The sequence below is a fragment of the Paralichthys olivaceus genome, chromosome 11 (genome assembly GCF_024713975.1).
Source record: "Paralichthys olivaceus isolate ysfri-2021 chromosome 11, ASM2471397v2, whole genome shotgun sequence".
Lineage (NCBI taxonomy): Eukaryota > Metazoa > Chordata > Actinopteri > Pleuronectiformes > Paralichthyidae > Paralichthys > Paralichthys olivaceus.
Genome location: NC_091103.1, coordinates 24,473,729 through 24,493,125, shown reverse-complemented (window position 1 = coordinate 24,493,125; position 19,397 = coordinate 24,473,729). Strand labels below are relative to the sequence as shown.

The 19,397-nt window shown below is 39.1% G+C and overlaps 1 protein-coding gene across 4 annotated transcripts; it reads right to left on the bottom strand.

The window, feature by feature from the left end:
- Nucleotides 1-45: 45 nt before the first annotated feature.
- On the bottom strand, nt 46-8,699 carry pld3 (phospholipase D family member 3). 4 transcript variants are annotated; one of them, XM_069534218.1, is made up of 13 exons: nt 8,502-8,670; nt 6,321-6,442; nt 5,863-5,968; nt 5,640-5,687; nt 5,377-5,534; nt 4,763-4,943; nt 4,536-4,653; nt 4,054-4,181; nt 3,201-3,398; nt 2,920-3,059; nt 2,362-2,527; nt 2,119-2,218; nt 46-1,753 (listed from the first exon to the last, which is right to left on the bottom strand). In XM_069534218.1, exons 4-13 carry the CDS (start codon nt 5,640-5,642, stop codon nt 1,566-1,568), a joined length of 1,380 nt encoding a protein of 459 aa, XP_069390319.1. In that variant the 5' UTR covers nt 5,643-5,687; nt 5,863-5,968; nt 6,321-6,442; nt 8,502-8,670; the 3' UTR covers nt 46-1,565. The 4 variants fall into 4 exon arrangements, with proteins under 4 accessions (XP_069390319.1, XP_069390316.1, XP_069390317.1 ...); XM_069534215.1 differs by lacking the exon at nt 5,863-5,968 and having other exon boundaries at nt 8,502-8,699; XM_069534216.1 differs by lacking the exon at nt 5,863-5,968 and having other exon boundaries at nt 8,357-8,654.
- Nucleotides 8,700-19,397: the final 10,698 nt, after the last annotated feature.

Sequence of the window (19,397 nt, the reverse complement as noted above, 5' to 3'; positions counted from 1 at the left end):
ACATAAAACGAAATCTCTCTTTTATAAAAGTTCAGTCAAACACTCTCATCATTAAACAATTTATTGCAGCAAATGGACGTTTAGTTAGACTTGGGGCTGATGGCTCCACTTGTTGAAAAGCAGAACACGCAGCAACAGGAAGCGCAATGCAGAAAACTCCCCAAGACACTTGAGTAACGTTTGACACTTTGGATCCTTGTTACCACTTTAAACTAGAAACGGTGGAGGCTGGGATGGTTGAGGTTAAACCTGTCAGCGGCAGGTAGTGACGGGGTCAGTCTGTCATAGATTAAATGGACAGCCTTGGTTGTGATTGGTGTGTGACTGATTGGAATCAGCTGCAGGGGCACATGACTGCTCCAGAGCTTTGTTGTACCTGTGTCAACACACTTCTTTGGACAGTTGCCATAACAACAGTGTCTTTGCTATTTAGAAGTTTGAAATCACTCCACACAGTGGACATTCGATTTGATCATCGTCAATCACTACAGCTGCAAACTTCTAAAATCAAATGTTTGTTCCTCCAAATGAAATTACTTTAAAAACAGTGAGTTTAAAATCCTTATTTTATAATTACAGTTCAGGCACAGCAAAGTCCAGCAAAGTAAATTGATTCGCTAAGAAAACACAATATTTTTCTCCCTGAGATGAGCTAAGATAAAAAAACAAAGTGATTGATCTTTAAAATGAGAAAGCTATCAATTAACATTCATGAGTAATGAAAAGATGAAACAGTGACCCCTAGTGTTACAGCATGATATAATACAAACCACAGGATTATTTGAGTGTTTAACGTTCATGTTAGTTGAAGTTTTGTTTTGTTATAAACTGCATATAAAGATGAACAAGATGATAGCCCCCCCCAAAAAAACCTGGTGGCTGGCTGCAGTCTAGATAATAAACTCAGCCTCCTCCATGTTAGCAGATGGGACATTGTCAAAACTAAACAAAGCACACATCAAATACATGTTCCTTAACAATGGTTTCTGCCATTGTCTGTACTTCCTATCACTCGAAGTGTTCATTAAAGGGGTTAAACATCCTGATTGACAGCTGAGACTGACTCTGACCTTGATACTGCAGCTTTGCACAAAACAATCACTGCAGACTCCGAATCAGAATGATGGCGGCACTCGTATGTTTGGTGCTGAGCTGATGACAGACACAAAAACTGGATCTAACTGACTGCATCTTATTACATATCGAATCCTAGGTCAGCATCGATCGGAACAGCAAAGAGACGTAAAGAATTTCTCGCCTTGAACAATGTGTAGACTGGCATTACCGAGCTGTTAAGTGGTTTGAGGCATATTTCTCTCATAGTGGAGTTTGGCACTGAAGCTGTGATAAAACAAGTCAGCTGGAAATTTTATTCTCACACACAGAGAAGCTTGGCTCCACCGAGGGCTTGTCTGCGGCTGATGTTTCAGCTAAGGGGTTTCTATTGTTTCAACTGATTCGTCCAAGTGTCCTTGAGAATCTTAAGACATACATTAAATGTGCACCTACAGCTCTGTGCATGTTAAACAGAGGAGTGCCAGTGTTTGCATTATTGGCTGTAGAACCTAACAGATGACTTTGAGGTTTGAGTGTTGGGTGAGAGGCGTGCTGTAGTCGGAGTCCCAGTCCCTCTCAAATACGGCCTTCAGCTGTGATTGGACGGTCGGCTCCATGGACTGTGATGCGGTCTGATTGACAACCAATGCAGAGCCAGCGGTGTGCACAAAGTAGTCACCTGACCAGTTAGACGTACCTGGAAACAGAACCACAGAGATTATACTGAAGAGCATTCTTTACTTTTGCTTAAAGAAAAGGCTGAGAGGACATTCATATTACTATTAATATTAGTGGGTAAATCAAAGCTAACTCACCTTTATTTGATTAATCAATTAATAATTTAGCGTATTAAATGTTTTAAAATTACATCAAGACTTTTTTTACACAAATTTCTTGTGATATAATTAATCATATTTGGTAAAATTACATGTTTTAAGGGGGAAAAAAGTCTTATCATTGAATTATATTAACAGTCAGGTGTGTGAGTGTTCATCACAGCATGATGCATTTAAAAAAGCTTATGTGTGTCACATGAAACATACAACGTATCTACAGCCATACCGATATAAGCGATCTTGTCCGTCACCATGTACTTGTTGTGGTTGACTCTAGCGAAGGGAATCTCCTTCTGCTTGGGGCTGGCAGGAACTACAAACAGCCTCTGGATAGTGGAACAAGTTATCAGGAAAGGTTTTTACTACAGGATATGCAGGATTGGTTTTACTACAGGATACACATCACGATATGTACAATTTCCTTTCTAGTTTTCCTTTCTTCGGACAGAAATAGAAAAGATGCACTTACCACCTGGATGTCAAGTTTGCTCTTGGGCTCGTAAACGGAGGCCAGAGACTTCAGGAATGAGATCATGACGGGCTGGGTGCTCGCCCAGCAGCTGATCAACAGGCGAACTTTGATTCGCTTCTCGTATGCCACTCTCCTCAGCTGGGTGTCAATGTCTGCCCAATACCTGCAGGGGGCGCAATGTGATGAGTATGAGGGAATAAAACCACCTCAAATTCATTACTACATGACTGTAGTTTTTCTAAAATAAAATCTAAATAACACCTGTGCAGTTTCTTTTTATTTCAATCAATGACTCGTCACAATTATATGTGCCTTTCTAACAGACAGTTTTTATATTATTTTTTTTAGATTCATTATCTATTCTTATTTCTATTTCTTACTACATTTTCCCCTCTCGCTGCTGTGTCATGTTTGAATTTCCTCTGTCTTATCTTATACATGTTAGTACTCTGGTTTTAAAAATCAAGAGGATGAAACAGACGCACTGTGGTCATCAAATCATCATCTGACTCTCCTCTACTCTCTCTTGCTGTATTATATCTGACACATCTGTACCTTTTAGGGTGTGAAAACTCCATGGTGGGCAGGTAGTTCATGACAGCGATGTAGATGAAGCTGTCTGCATCGTCCATCACACTGAGGACGGACTGAAGGTCTGGAGTCCTGCCGGCTGCACAGAACGACGGAGGGGAACTCTGAGAGAGAAGTTAGAAATGATATTTGTTCATGCTTATTATTTGCTCAGAAAGAGTTTTAATGAAAGAAATGGTTTCACGAAAATTAAGTAAAACACAAAGGAGAACAATCTTCATCCTTTATCCCTGCATGTTTCTCACCGATAGATAAACGTCAGACGGCGTGTTGTTGAGCGGCAGCTGCAGAGGCGTGTCCTTGTTGTAGAGGGTGGAGAAGCTGATTGGCCACGGCGATGGGATCGACTGACTCTCCCCCAGGAACCAATAGGCTTCAAAGATCTTACTCAGGTCTGCGGCCAAACAGCTGCAGTTGTAGACGACCGCGCCCAGCTCCTTCACCTGGAACACACCAGAACATTCACTTATTCTCAATCACTTGGCTTTACAGTGTTAGAGCTTGTAGATTTTTAAAATACGTTAAACACGAGAAAAAGCAAAATGACTACATTACAACAATAATTATACTATGTTAACAACTATCAATCAACCTGTTGATTCTAGAGATCAGCTTTTTAGGGATCAGAATAAATCTGAAGATTTCGAAAACACAGTTTTTTAGGATGTTGGTGCAGACTGAAAACAGGATGTTTTAGGATGAAATATCTGATGATGTGAGCGAAACTTAGGATGTGGTTTGAGACATTTCCGACCATCACAGTATTGAAGCTAATTTAAATGATTGCGACAGTGTGGCATATGGCCATAAGCTTCAGCTAACACAAGAACTTTCTGTTAGAAGCAGAAGAAACATTAAGACTGGACTGAGCTCCATGAACACCTTTGATTTCTAGCTTAGAATCTTTGAATGATGAATTACTGAATACACATAAAACTTAAAAAATAAATCTCTCATGCACTGCTTCTCATTATTTTTGATACCATCAAAAACCCCATAAAACAATTTAGAAAAAAACTATTTCACATTCACAAAGAAAAAAAACATGTTGGTGAACCAGTTTATTCTGGTGACACACATGTGCGTGTGTGTGTGTACCTGTGTGAGGGACCTCCAGTCCATGTTGGCACTGCCAATGTAAATGTGCTTCTTGTCAACCACCCAGAACTTAGTGTGTAGGACGCCTGTAGTAAGCTCTCTCATATTCACTGTCCTGATATCAGCTCCTGAAACATGCGCACACATGCGCACACACACGCACACGCACACACACACACACACACACACACACACACACACACACACACACACACACACACAGTCAGTTCAGAGACATTTATTTGAATATGATTTATAAACCGTAGATATGAGCTTCATGCATGTACCTTTGTTTCTATTCAACCATCAGTTTGAGATTGTTTTCTAAGAAGTTCAGATTTGTGGACAGGAAACAGAATATATGAACTAAGGGTAAATTTTAATTTGGTAATAGGAAAAGCTCACTATCTATTGAAGGAACAGAGTTTTGAGTGACATCATTAGAATCAATATCTCAAAATGAATAAAGATATTTTTAGAACCTGAGTCGTTGAGCAGCCGGAGGTTGTCCTGAGGCTGACTCTCTTGTGGCGTGTTGACGGCGATACGAACAGCTAACTTTCCTGAAAGTTCAGCCAGTTTCTTCAGGATGGTTTCACCCTGTCACACAGCCAGAGCATAGTTATCTTAGTCTGTCATCTGCTCTGCTGTAGTTAAAAAGACAACCATTTGTTAAAAAGAACCATGTTTAATTCCAGCTCCGGCTGACCTGATAGGCTGACGGCTCGTGGGTGCCAGTGTCTTTGTTGGTGAGTGTCCAGTAGAAGGAGGCGATGTCGAGACTGCTGCGAGCCTCGGCTGCCAGACTGAGCCAGGCCTGATAGATGGAGGGGTGAGTGGTGCTGGAGTTAAACTCCAGACCTTCAGGGATGCTCTCCACCAGAACAATCCTGACAGAAGAGAAGGGATGTCTCAATGATACTGACTGATATCTGAAATCCTGCTGCTCACAAATGAGTCTGGCCGATAAATCAACCAGGTGGATATGATGGTCTATATTAGCTTATGGCTTATATACCAGGTTATATGACATAGCATGTAATGAATACACTGATAAGTGATAAAATATTATAGTACACAAATGCTAAAGATATATTTTAGCCCATTTAAAATTTGTTTCCATTATTTCCCATCTTATTTATTACATTCTATTCTCATTATTTCCTCACTAACCCTTTTGATGTTACCAATGAAGTTTTTAATATATATTTCTCGAATTTGTTGTCTATAACTTTGCTTATTCACAGCGATATGAAAGCAAAAAAAAATTCGAGTAAATGTGCAGGTTCTGTGTCCATGTGTGTGAGCAGATGTTTTCCTTACTTGCAGGGGTCGGAGCAGGACTCGCCCTTGGGCAGACGGAGGCTGCTGCTTGGGGCAGGGTGGGAGGAGGTAAACCTGGGCGTGAGGAGGTTATAGATGGCCATGGCAGCCAGCAGCACTGTGGCTATCGTGGCCAGTGCAAGCATCCCCCTGGAGTACTGGAAAGAGTGAACACTTAAAATGTCTGCGTTTTGATACTTTGATACCCTTCTGTGTGTGTGTGTGTGTGTGTGTGTGTGTGTGTGTGTGTGTGTGTAACATACCATCAGTGTTTTTCTGCTCTCTTGCTTCCTCTCCTCCACGTTCACCAGCTACAGGCATCAAAGGAATAAATGAACACAATGACTGTAGAATATTTTGAGAATTTTCCTCTCAAACTAAATAACTGACCTCTAATTTAATATCCGCGCTGCCATTTAAACGTAATAAATAAAATCAATAATGTTAACGGGAAGTTGAGAGTGCTGAAAGTATCACTACTGATACCTGTTATAAAGAGCTGTCCAATCCGATTTGTCCATTTTCCTTCACTTCCTCAGATTAGTTTTGAAATCAGTTGTTGTTACTCTCTGTTTCTTACTGGCATCACCGACTGGCAAAAAAAACTTTTTACAAGATTCTATTGAACACATATAGGAAATTCCTCTCAACCGGATTGACTGTATAAATCTAATTTATTCACTTATTACAGTTGGAGTCAAATTCCCCATGAATGGTCCAACCATCTAAGTTTAACCTTTTCACACCCTTTACATTAGTTTCCCTCTACTTCTTTTAGTTTTGAATGTAAATATTCAATTTATAAGAGATATGAATCTTAAGGGCTACAACCTCGACCTGAAATCTTTTGCATCAATGTATCTGTTAGGCAAATTTTTATCAAGTAAATAATTAAACGTGGAAATTATTCATCAGTTTTAATAGATCTCAATAACACCTCCTACCTGATTGTAAGGGACGTCTATTTTCATCGTCATGTTCAAAACGACATCTGACTTCCGTATCAGTCTTGCAGCTCAGAGCTTCCTTGTGCAGATTCAGTATCAGGTCATTCACTGAGTCGTCACTGCAGGAACATGAAAACATTAAGACACGTGAAGACATGATAGACAATGTGTTTCGTTCCTCCGCTTGGTCTATAACAGAAGTGCAATGATAAGGAAAATCAAAGAAGGGCACTCAGCAAACTGATGTTAACCAACCCGTGTAGAGATGGAGATTAATATTATGTTTTAAGAAATATATAATGAATTTGCTAGTTGAATAATTTGGGGGTGATTTAGCTGCATATGGCAATCTCAACCAGCATTGTCTCCCCTTTAAACACACATAAAAACACCTCTGCTTAGCCTTTAGTGGTTTTACAAAGAGAAGGTTCTAGATGTTTTCGACACCAAACAGAGAGAATAACCTGCACGGTTCATCATCTCTGGCACAAAGACACACAAGGTTTCAGCTGCTGACAGACTGCATGAATGTAATACTACAGACTGACCAACATAGATTTATGCAATGTAAATGTAAACATGTCTTTTCTGCATTGTTTATTCTATAAAAAAAAAAGTTTACTCCAAAAGTAAATACCATAGCTGACGTGTCTGAGAAACGCTCAGATCGTTTTTAAGATAATTCTGTCAGACTCCACAGTAAACAAGGTTAAAAATAAAACAGAATTATCTGTTCACTGGATTCTGAGGTCTTGTGATGTGAGGTTTGATTGAAATGGAAGCATGAGGAAGTATGGAAAGTAGAACGCTTAATCTCTAAGCTGCCAGTCACAAGAGTGCCCGTCTCTTCATGCAAAACACATGACTTATTGCAGCTGCTGATACAAACACTTTCCTGGACTGGCATCAGAAAAAAAAAAAGCATCAGAAGCTCACAGAAACATTTGGACGAGCAAATAGAGGAAACAAGTTCTCTAACGTGTCAGATTTTTTAAAACATTTCCTGCTCAAATCTTTCCTCAGTGACCAAAACACACTGGTGCTGCTGCTGCGGTAGTTTGATCATTTTTATGCTTCATGAAACAATATCAATAATTATTGCAATATCATTTCAATCTATAGCAATGTAACAAAAGTTCAACATTGATAGGTTGCTTGTGCGTTGTGTCGGAGTTTAAAACTAAAACCTTCACTCAGGAGCAAAACTCTATCTTCAAACTTAATAATAATGTGACATCTACTGTGATAATTATTGATATTGCTTAATAAAAAATAAAAAAATTGAATTGAAAATATTTATCTTGATTTAATTTGTGGTCAACTGAAGAAAATAAGCTCAAAGTTAAGGAGGTGAACTGTGAGCAGAGGAGAAGGAGGCTGCACACAGACATTTAAATCTGTGCCAGCATTTCAAACACATTGTCCAGAAACAACAAGAAATAACTTGTGAGGTTTGTCTCACATTAACATGAAAACAGTAGCGATTGAAGCCATTGTGTGATAATGAAAACCAAATGTTTTTGTCTTGTAAACAGAGTCTGGAATAAGGAATAGTGACATTTGGAAATCTGATGCTTTTCCAATACTGTAGCACTGGTGTGGCCTGATAAGGACTGAACACGTCAACTCAATGGACACAGCTGTGACGCAACATGGGACACATTGTAAAGTCCCATTTGAACCTTCTTACTTTGTGTATTACAAATGACACCATCCCTGTGATCTCTATTGAACCTCGTGTATATAGATTACACCGTATTTAAAGTAAACAGAGACTTTAAGTTTCTTCTTAGGGAAAGAGGGACACGTGCTTTGGACACTTGAGCATCAAACTACGAGTGGCAGCAGAAAAAACAGTGAGTCCCGAGCTGAGGAACATGTGACTCCCAAGTTTCTGCTCCAGTTGTGAAAGCGATGGTGAGTCAGAGCAAAAACATAGGCAACAAAAGAGCAACACACTTATTGTGTGAGCGACACAGGGAGTTAGCAAACACCCGAAGGACATAAAACACACGTTGATCATTTACAATCACCTAAATGATCTTACTTCTGACTTGAAAGTGTAATGGTGGTGTCGTGTCTGTGAATAAACTTCTGGAAACAGACGGAGAGTCGCTGACGATGCAACACAACAACAACAACATTATCTCCCTCTCCTGTTCAACCTGCTCCACTCGCCTGTTCTCACGGGTCCGGCTTCACTGTCGCTCCCCGGGAAACTGCGTCCACGTGTAGTCCTCACTCGCAGGAAGGTCGGAGCGGATATTCCATTTAAAAACAAAGGAAAACAGAGGAGACGCTCACCGACGCTGCGGACATCCAGACCGGAGCGGAGGGGCGGTCATGTGACCTGAGTCCCGACGGCTCGTTGGAGGAGAGGGGGTCATGTGACGTGACGGCTGTAGTTACCGTGGAGCCGAAAATAACCGCCCATAGAAACAAACATGGAGAAGAGAAGCACTCAAGGCAAAAAGGTTTGTTTTAAATATGTTTGACTCAAATACACTCAGCAAAAATCACGACAGAGATCAAATAATTAATAATTAATGTCCTGACATGTGGATCTAAGTAAAAGTCATTTATTCTGTCTCCACATGTGCTCTATTTAGTTCTATTCATTCATTTCACAATTCATTCATTTTCTAATTTCATTTCAGTTTTTTTTATTCTCTTTATTCAATAATTGTATTTACACACAATAATATTGTATAAACAGTAAAGTTGTCCCCCCCAAAAAACTCTCTGGCTTTCCCCCCTCAATTTGAAATATTATTTAAAAATTTAATTCACAATTTCGTAATACTTTATATTATGGAACACATATCAACCATTAACTAGTTGCTTATTACCATGGATATTAGAGGCATATTGGCTCTTTATTAGTCATTATAAAGCACTTATTAATGCCTTATTCTTAATGACCTTATTCTGCCACTACTCCATTGATTAACAGTTTTCCCTTAATAACCTCCTAATTACTTGTTCTGACTCCTGTCAGTGTCTTAATAATGTTTAGTGGCCCCCTAGTGGCATGTCAGGGTTTTTGCGCCTGGAAAAGTCTGACTTGAGAAGTGCACTAACACACATAACACAAGCAGGCTGTGCTCCACCACGGAGTGGTTGTTGTCTAGGCCTTGGAGTAGATCCATCAGTAAGCATGGCTGCTGTTAGCTCATTTAAGTTGTTGAAAGTGCATTAGAGTTAAAAACCTAACCTAGTTGGTTAAATTGTGCTTACAATGCTAATGCTAACAGGTCTGTATCTATTAGCATAGGTGGATTCAATTCAGGCCTCATTCATGTTACATGTTATGTTTATGTGTGAACTATTATCACCATTTACTGTGTTTACGCTGTTACGTGCCTGTAAGAGCATACTGTAAAAAGATGTGTGTATGCCTCATGTAATATTGTGTTGTACTTACCTGGTTTATAACCTGAAAAGAAAGAAGAAAGTGTGACCAGTGTTGTTACATATATTTAATTTCAATTGTAACATTATGTTTATTTTTATTGTGTTGCAGTTTTACAAAGAAATGTTTCAGAAGATTTCAGTAAATCGTTCTCAACCTGGAATCTCGCCTACAGGGTCTTTTTAGTTAGCTATCTGTCTACAAATACAGCACACGTATTATCCAGGACAGAATATTACTGCTTATTGATGGTAAGTAAGGGAGTTGTTGTACATGAATTACAATCAAGTACTTGGATATGTTCACTTTGTGTGTTCCCTAATATAAAGTGTTACCCAAAATTTTATTGATTACAAAAAAAGAAAATCTGTAGACATATTTACAAATTGATTTAAGGGAGAATAATAGGATATTTGTCTTATTTTTGTTTTGATTAATTTCCGTCAACTTTATTTAAGTATTTAAGTCATGAGTGGATGTTGAAAATCATGTGCTCCTGATATAAAAACCGGACAAACTAACATTTTTTCACTGTTTCTATGTCTATGTCTTGCAAATTATTTTACAACAAAGAAAATTCCACATCTATAACAAACTAAACCTTGAACCTTGTATCAACAGCTGCAATAACGCATGTTAAATGTACTTAAAAAATAAGATGGTTATTCAAACTAATAGACTTGTTTTTTAGAATTAATGTATTTATTTTATTTCTATTTTTTCGTTCTCTCTTCAATACTGGTGAAAATATAATCACATATTAAAAACTGTTAGGTTGTCAAGTTGCATTTTGGATATTATTTTAAAACCCTCGTTGACTGATTTGACAAAAGTTTATCAATCTATTTCTTTCTTTCTTTATCTTATGTTTGTTTTGATTAAATTTCAGTCTTGTGTTTTCAACATGTGTTATTACTTATTTTAAATGTTTTTAATTATTTATCTAAATTTAAATTTGCGTGTTCCCACACCAATAGACCTTAAAAAAGTTCCTAGGTTTGACCATCGGAGGGCGTTGTTCATCCATCACACACTTTATTGACCTCTGACCTCACTTCCTGGTTGAGGCATGGGTGCAGATCCCGGGGGGGATGGGGGGGACATGTCCCCCCCAATTTCTGAAAAACATGAATTGTCCCCCCCAATAAAAATACCCTAAATTATAAAAAAATTGAACAAATGTATTTTCAGACTTCACATTCTTCACAATTTAGATTCACATCTAAAAAGAAATGACTGAAATGGTGGAACAAATAATGTTTGACAAATATATTTCCGACTCCACATCCCATCTCTGGTCTCCTCCACTACAATGCAAGTGAATGGGTAGTTTCTTACACAGATGCTGATGACATCAGCAGGCTTTGAAAAAAATGACCCCCCCTCAATCTTTCTCTCAGCTCTGGAAAGTGGCTGCAGCCTGGGGCTCTGTGAGTAATTTTGATCGATAGTAGAATACTAATACTGGAACAGTAGTGTGGCCATAAATGATTTAAAGATGTAATCAGACCACACAGAGCAGTGGGCAGCCATGAAGGTACCTGGGGAGCGATTGGGGCATTTAATGCCTTGCTCAAGAGCACCTTGGCAGTGCCCAGGAGGTGAACTGGCACCTCTCCAACTACCAGTCCAACTTTCATACTTTAGTCCATGCTGGACTTGAACCAGCCACCATCTGGTTCTACAAGCCAAATCTCTATGGACTGAGCTATTGCCTCCCCTAAAGTTGGTTCCTTGTTAGCACTAGCCCTAATACTTCTACATGCACGAGCTAGATGACTTGCTTGCTTGCTAGTCCACATTGATCAGGTGTTTATTTATATTAGCTAGCTATATTACTGTGAGGTTAAGACATCATATTTGAATCATTCCATAATTAAATGGTAAAATGGTAAATGGTTGTATTTATATAGTGCTTTTCTAGTCTTGAAGACCACTCAAAGCGCTTTACACTACAGTTTTCCATTCACCCATTCACACACACATTCATACAGTGCTTCTATAGCTAGCACTTTTTTGGATGTTCTATTGGGCAGTTTTGGCTGTCCTTGTACGTGTGGTTCTGGTCACTGTTTCCCAAAGCATGGCAGAAAAAAGGAGAGGGGACATAAGAGATTTCTTTCTAGGGCCAAGGAAAGTTAGGAAGACAGCTGAAGAAGTGGTGAGCATTACCAGACAACATAATGGGGAAAGGGAGTCTAAGGTAAGGTTTTATAGTATGATGATCATTTATTTAGAACTGAGAGGCAGAAGAGGACATCCGGGATGGTAGAGATGATAGCGATAAGAATTGTGGATCTGGGAGGGTCAGAAGGAGGTGAAAGATAAGAACGTGAGTAGACATTACAAACGCCCGAGACCATTAAAATTATGATTTAATAATATAACAGTTAAATAGGCAGTGATAGGCGCTGTTGGCTGTTTAGGACAAATAAACAAGAAAGGTAAGCACAATAAATGATTCCCTGTGCAGTACTTTTTGAATGATATGGTGAGCCTCTACGAAGTTGTGATTTATGGTGGCATGGTATGCATACGGGCAAAAAAAAAAAATCACTTTTGTGTTCCCCTCAATCCTGACATTGGATCTGCACCCCTGGGCTGAGGATGGCCTGAGGCTACGTCAGAACCGCGAACAAGTAAGTAGAATAAACACTTATGATTATTATTTGAATGTAACCTGCTGCTCTTTGAGAATAACATTATAAATGTGTATGAATTAACTCAGTGGCTCCACTTAGAGAAATGTTGTTTTTGCTGACACCTGCAGGCAGAGAAGCTTCATTAGCATCAACATAATGTGCTGAGGCCTCTCAGGCTGCGAGACCCTCATAGCTGAGTTTACCTGTCTGGCATCAAGTAAATCATCTTACACATAATTATCTTCTACTCATTCTCCTTTTAAATTAAAAACTGTGTTAGAGACCTGTAACTCAGGTGAGCAATAATCAATATGATTCATTTAACATGTTTTATAAACAGAATTTCAAATAGTCTAGAATTTGATCAAGACTTTCCGAGGTGCTGATTCAGGCCCTGGGTGTTAACATTCTCCTTGTGATGCCTTTCCATTTGTATCTTTACACAATTTATTTTGCTTTAAGTGTATTTTGTGTATTTGGCATCTGAATTCTGCTGCTAGTTTCTCGTCTTTACGATTTATTTCTGAGGTGTTTTTTTTAAAATTTGAATTGGCTCGGCTGTTGAAAGGAACTAACCTCCTGAAATTAATAAAGTTCTCTGAATCTGACTTTACAGAACACCTGTGTGTATGTGTGTGTTTGATCTTGGCTTTAGTTAGAATTTTATCGGCTTGATTCGAGGTTGGCTTTTTTTTTTTTTGCACTCCAGGTGCTAACTCCTCACTTTTACCATTTTGTTTTATTTTGTTTTTTAAATCAGTGGCAGTAACACAGAGAGACGCATTTTTGTTTTTGGTTATTCATTTGAACTCCTTTGCTGAATGGATGGTAAAGCGCTTTTCCAGTCTTATCCACCTCTCATCGAGCGTAACAGTACAAAACCACATTCATTCATTCATGTACACATTCATACAGCACTTCTCATCACATACCATTCATACACTGATGGCACAGCCTTCAGGGTTCAGTCACTTGCCCAAGGACACTTTGAAAGGTAGACTGGAGGAGCCAGGGATCGCACCAACAACCTTCTGTTGGTTTCTTTTCTACCTCCTGAGCCACAGTTACTAACTTTGCGGTGCAGGCATCACATAATATTCAGTTTAGTATGAACTTTTTCTGCTCCAACTGCACCTTGTATAATCCAGAGCAGCGCCCCAGTATATTACAGAGTGGCTCCGACAGGTTTGTTTTATATATAGGTATTCTATACAGTGTCCAATAATGATTGCCTTTTCTCTTCGGAGCTTCTATTGGCCCTTTCTTGGCTTCCTCTGGCTAAGATGGAGCAGGAAAGACAAAGACCCGAAAGGTGTTTGCACAGCTCCAAGTGAATAGGTGAGGAACATACAATCCTCAGAAAGAACATCAGGAACCTGTTTAACAAACTCTCAACGTAACCAAGGTTCAAGAAACCGATGAACCTGGAGAACTTGAGAAACTCAACAGTTTTGGTTCCTGAGCAGCTGATCTGAAGGAGTTCCGTCAGCTCTGAGTACTTCCCTCTGAGATAATCATGTGTGTGGTGTTAAAAAAAGAAAAGAAAGAAGATCATCACCTACGGAGCTTAGATACTCTGGTTCACCATGGCAACCTGTGACTATAGAGCGAGCCTCTGTTTCAAATGTTGGAGAAAAGTATCCAGAAGTAAAACTTTAATTCTGTGTAGTGCCACCGACCAAATTATTTATCAGCCTTGGTTTCCATAACAGACATTGAAGTGCTGAAATTACTGATATTAAAATGTTTAATATATATATTCAAATGTGAAATGATGAGAACAAAGTGCTGCTGGCAGCAGAAGATGAAAATATAGATCAAACAGATAAGACTGGTGATGTACATGATGTATACATCTATGATTAAAACCTTGTAGTCTGATGCAGTGACAGAATCATTTTTTAGATGATGTCTATTTGACATTTATAAAACTTTCAGTACAGCATTTAAAGACTGTATTTGAACTTACAGTACATTTAAATTCCGGCATTAGTGAAATCAAAAGGAGTCATCAAGCTTTACTTTTCTTGAGCAGTTTATTTTCCGATATAAAACCTAAAAAATCTCTTTTTGACCTCTTTCATCAGGCTCTGAAACTCCTCCACCTTATTCCTAGACCTGTTCAGACCTGGTGTCACCATCTGTCCTGAATGATCCAATCACAGTTGGACAGTTGGACAGGTGTGAACTCACCTCAGACACATTGAGGACACATTTGCGTTGATTGCCACAATCGGAGGTGGTCATTCTTTTAGGCGAGTGACTGCAGATGCTTCCTGGGCCACGTGAATGGCTGCCTATGTGTTTGTTAGTTGACATCTGTGGACTATAGACACACTCTAGCCAATAACCCATGCACTTACCATGCATTCACCTAAACATGGAAAGATTTGTCTGTATCAATCTGCGTGCCAATTATTAATATTTTTTTCTAAGAATATGATGCATTCACGATTTATCATGTTGTACTGAATCATAGAAAGAAACACGTGTGATATCTGATGCACAGGACTGATGCTGTCCACACCCACATGCAGTTTAATCATTACCTCTGCCAAAAACTACTAAATGGATTTCGATGAAAACCAAATAAAAATCTGGATCCAGTGAATTAAACGTGGTTTCAAACGGTGGCTGTTGGGCCTTGGTGGGGGTATGCACTGTACTGAGTGACAGTCTGGTTTGTTATGAGTTTGAGAGTCTTCACTAACAAGAACGGCATCCACAGGTGGTTAGGTCATATTTCAACAGGGGGCACCATAGTGCAAGCACAGACAGAGATATCTGAGCTCTTCAGGGTTGAGGGGTTGTTGGCTATTGAGACATCAGAGAGGATGATAGAGGGAAGAAGAGAGAGAGAGGACGCAGGGGGAGCGACTTTTAGAATCCTGAGAAATGTCCCTTGAGAGGAGAGAAAAGAGAGAAAGAGCCAAATTGAAAGAACTTTGAAACACATGCACACCCAGACGCACACACCCACACACACACACACACAAACATACACCTCTTTTCTCTCTTCACTAGTGGGTTTTTATTTTATTTTGCAGCAATATAAACACGAGCGCTACTAAACAGTGTCACTATTGCTGAGCGTATTTTTAAATATGTTTATTCTCACTTTGTGTGTCATGTGCGTCTGTGTAACCATGGAGACAGGCCAAGAATATCCCAGACGGTTTTATTTTTTTATAGCAGCGGAGGCAGAGTTATGGCCGAGGTTATAAAAGGCTGACTGGCCTCACTTCCGCAGTCGAGATCCCTCCTGTCCACTGACGCTTTAATCAGTTACCTAGAAACAAGACAAATCCATCTCTGTAATTTGTGTTTAGTTTGAATGATATACTGTTTTGTGGTGTATTTTTGATATACAAATTAAGTATGAGAGCAGAGAATGTAATATAACGTGAGAACTGAACTGCCTGATTATAACTTAGAGGCTTTTCACCCTAATAATTTTGCCCTTTTGCATTCTGGGTAACCACCTCTTCCCTTCTGTGCAGTAAGTGTGATTCACCTGGGGCATATGAGGGGGAGGGGATTATTCTGAAAAATTAGTGCAGCACCTTCCAGATATCTGAAGTTAAATCAAATGAAACTAAATCAAATCAGCACATTTTGTTTACACTCATCTGGAAATGTGTGAGTTTATGCAAATATCAAGCTCTTGTCTTTTTTTTTCTGGCTTCTATAAAGTAAAGAGTCTCTCTCAGGTTTTGATTCCATTTATGACTGTGTTGGCCATAAAAAGCTGTGACATCACCAGACCAGGCTGCTCACAAACAACACAGCAGTGTGTGTCCTCTTCCTCCTGTCAGAATTATTTTATATTAATGCTCCGATGTTAAAAAAAAACGAACTAGTTTGTATATATATGTAAAGATGCATAATGACCAATCTTGAACCAATGCTGTGTATGTGAATTCCTGCAAAATAATTAATTCAGTAGTCCTTAATAAGTGAATCATAAATAAATCGATAATTTTTTAATATATGTTAAAGATTTAAACAAACAAACAAAGTGAATATAACAATCTATGGTTTAGAACTTACCGCAGAACAGCTCCGGTCCATCCATCATTTAAAGTCACTTATTTATGAAGGAAAGATGCTACTCAAACTCTAAGATTTATATTTTATGTCTTTTCTATACATATCTGTAGATCTACATATTGAATGTGTTTGAAACATGGGCGTTGGGCTGTTTGATAAAACAAACTGTGAGGACATCTCCTCGGGCTGTGGGTCCCTGTCACAACGATTTCCCCCTAATTTCTGGCCTTTTTTGAAGACTGAACAAATAATCAACAATCTGTTAATTGTATAAATATTGATTAATTAATAGTCCAAATAGTCAATTTAATAAGTTTAATAATAAGTAACAAGTTATTAATACTTACTTATGTACTTACTTTAAAATAGTAAGTAAGTGATAAGTATAATAATACGTCTTACTTGATTTGATGAATAGATAACTTCTAAATCATTTCAGTAATTTTGATGAAAATTCCAAATACACAGATTTGTCAGTTTGTCCAGAATTTGCTGTTTTTCTTTCTCTAATGTGAATTTTAATTAAATAACATCAATACATCAATCAAATTAATTAAAGAAATCAAATATCAATAATATCTTCTAAATTCCTGTATTTTCCTCTCAACTCTGTCCTGGTTTAAACAGACAAGCACGTGATCATGGTTAGTTATTATCCGATGAATCACCACAGTTGTACTGTATGTTTGGATGTTTGGTTTAGAAACTATACTGAAAAAACGGTTTACTTCTCAACATAAAGAGTTGGAGGTTCACGCCTGCAGGTTTGATGTTCTGTGGTGACTCATGACTTCCTGCTCCGCACAGTTCTTAATTAGTCACTCCATATTGATCTGTTGTTCTCTCTCTGTCCTCCTCGGGCGCTCTCTCTCTCTCTGTCTCTCTCTCACTCACACACAGACACACAAACGCACACAGCTTCCCGGATCCTACGAAAGCCCGTCACCTGTGCAGTTAAAGGATGTAGAGAAGGAAGTGGAACGACTGCTCGAGCTGTTATTAACCAGTTGCCACCCAACTGACTGGTTGAGTGACTCGTTAACGTGCCTACAGGCAGGTTCTTTCTCCGTAGCCTGAAACTCTGTCACCTGAGCTTTTACAGCTACTTTACATGACTTAAACCGAAACACAAACCAATATAACTATTTTAATAAATGTCTTTTCTCAAAGTCTAAGAATTCTATTCCTCACAAACATAGAGGTATAAGAGTGCAGAACTACATTAGTGGGACACACCCAGCTCTCCCAGCTCAGTGTGCCACAACAAAACATTCCTACAAGTCACAGTTGCTCAACTCCTGATGCATGATAACGTTTTATGAACTGGCTGCAAACTATACATCCCTGCGCTCTAACCTCATACGTGTCTGCGGCCCTGTTGTTAAATATTACTCTATAGATACCTCAGGTTCAAGCTTTGAATAAATGCAACGTTAAACTTGATGAATTTCTCTTATCGAACAACGTACTCTGTGTACGGTCGAGACTCTGATGCTGACGTGACACTTCAGCGGATAAATTAAAGAGTAAATAAAACAAGGAGAAATTGATTTTGACTGGGGGCCCAGTTCATTCTGTTCATCCTCCACCCACGTCTGTCAAAGCTGGACTTGGTGACCAGGGACGGGGGAGTACAGAGGGGGAGGTATGTGGGTGACAATGGTGGGATGGCAGCGGGGGGAACGAGGAGAGCAAAGAGAACAGGCTGTTCAGCCACAGGTGAAGGCTGATAGATAACCCAAATACTGGTCTGGGGGTCAAAGACTACACTGGGCGGCTGTTCCACTCTTAATATTCGGATGAAGATTTGTTGTGGTTAGTTTTCGGACATTTTGTGCTACTTCAAAATATCTCCAGAACAACATGGACGTGGGGCAGTTGTGGCTGCAGGCACCATAGTCACAGTTGTTAAGTTAAGAGGATGTTTGATAGAACGTAGAATGAATTTTTAAGAGTTATTTTACATGTGAATATTTATTTTTTATTATTTTCTAAGTAACCATAATAACTGTGTCTGTGGTCAACTTCTTCTGAAATGAACTTTTAATAAGTTTGTTTTTGAGCACATTAAGAGCATGTTGGTTTTTTGTTTTTACAAAATTGACCGGGGAATTTACAGGTGTTCAAAACCCCTTCCAACTAATTTACAGCAACCAATGCAGTGGAAGCAGTCACCAGCTCAGGGTGGGAACATTCACTGCATATAAAGATGGACAACAGGAAGCCAAAGTGTCCCTGTTACACCTCACAATGTTTTGTTATAGATGTTGTATTTTGGTTGTTGTCATTTTTAGGTATCTCTTATCACACTGGTTTATGTTCAAGTGTTTCTGCTCAGGTTTGGTTTGAATTATTTGTTTGATGCAAGAAAAGCAAGGTGAAACATCATGACTGACAGCTAAGAATAACTTGCGATTGGCCGACGTGTGACCTCAGTAATTTGAATGTCTATTGCCACTGCACAGACTCCAAATGATGTCATTGTAGGTTATGGTAGCATTTCTGGACAGTTTGAGGAAGTAGAGACATGTCATCCATCTTTATTTACAGTCGATGGGTGTGAAGCTCAGATGTTTCCAAGATTAAATCAATCATGTTGATAAGATGCCTCCGTATTTCTCATTGCAATTGATAACAGTATCAAACATTAGCTGAGGTTAGCCATCGTCTCTTCAGCGGCAGCAGGAAGCAGTAACATAAACAGTTTGGAAGAGTCTATATATTTATATGACCTGCAATGTGCTGCAGTTCAACATTATTCTGTAGAGCCACAGGAAAATGGCCACTGTGTTAGTGTGTTCTCCAGGTGGTAGTTAGAGGAAAGGAGGTGGTCGGGTTAGTAATAAGCTGCTCGGGGGGGAAGTGGCTGTAGCAGTAGGGAGTTGGAGGAGGGGCAGTTATGGTTCAGGTGGATAGAGGGAGATATTGAGATAAGAGACAGTCGGAGGCCATGTCCACTCACAAAGTGGA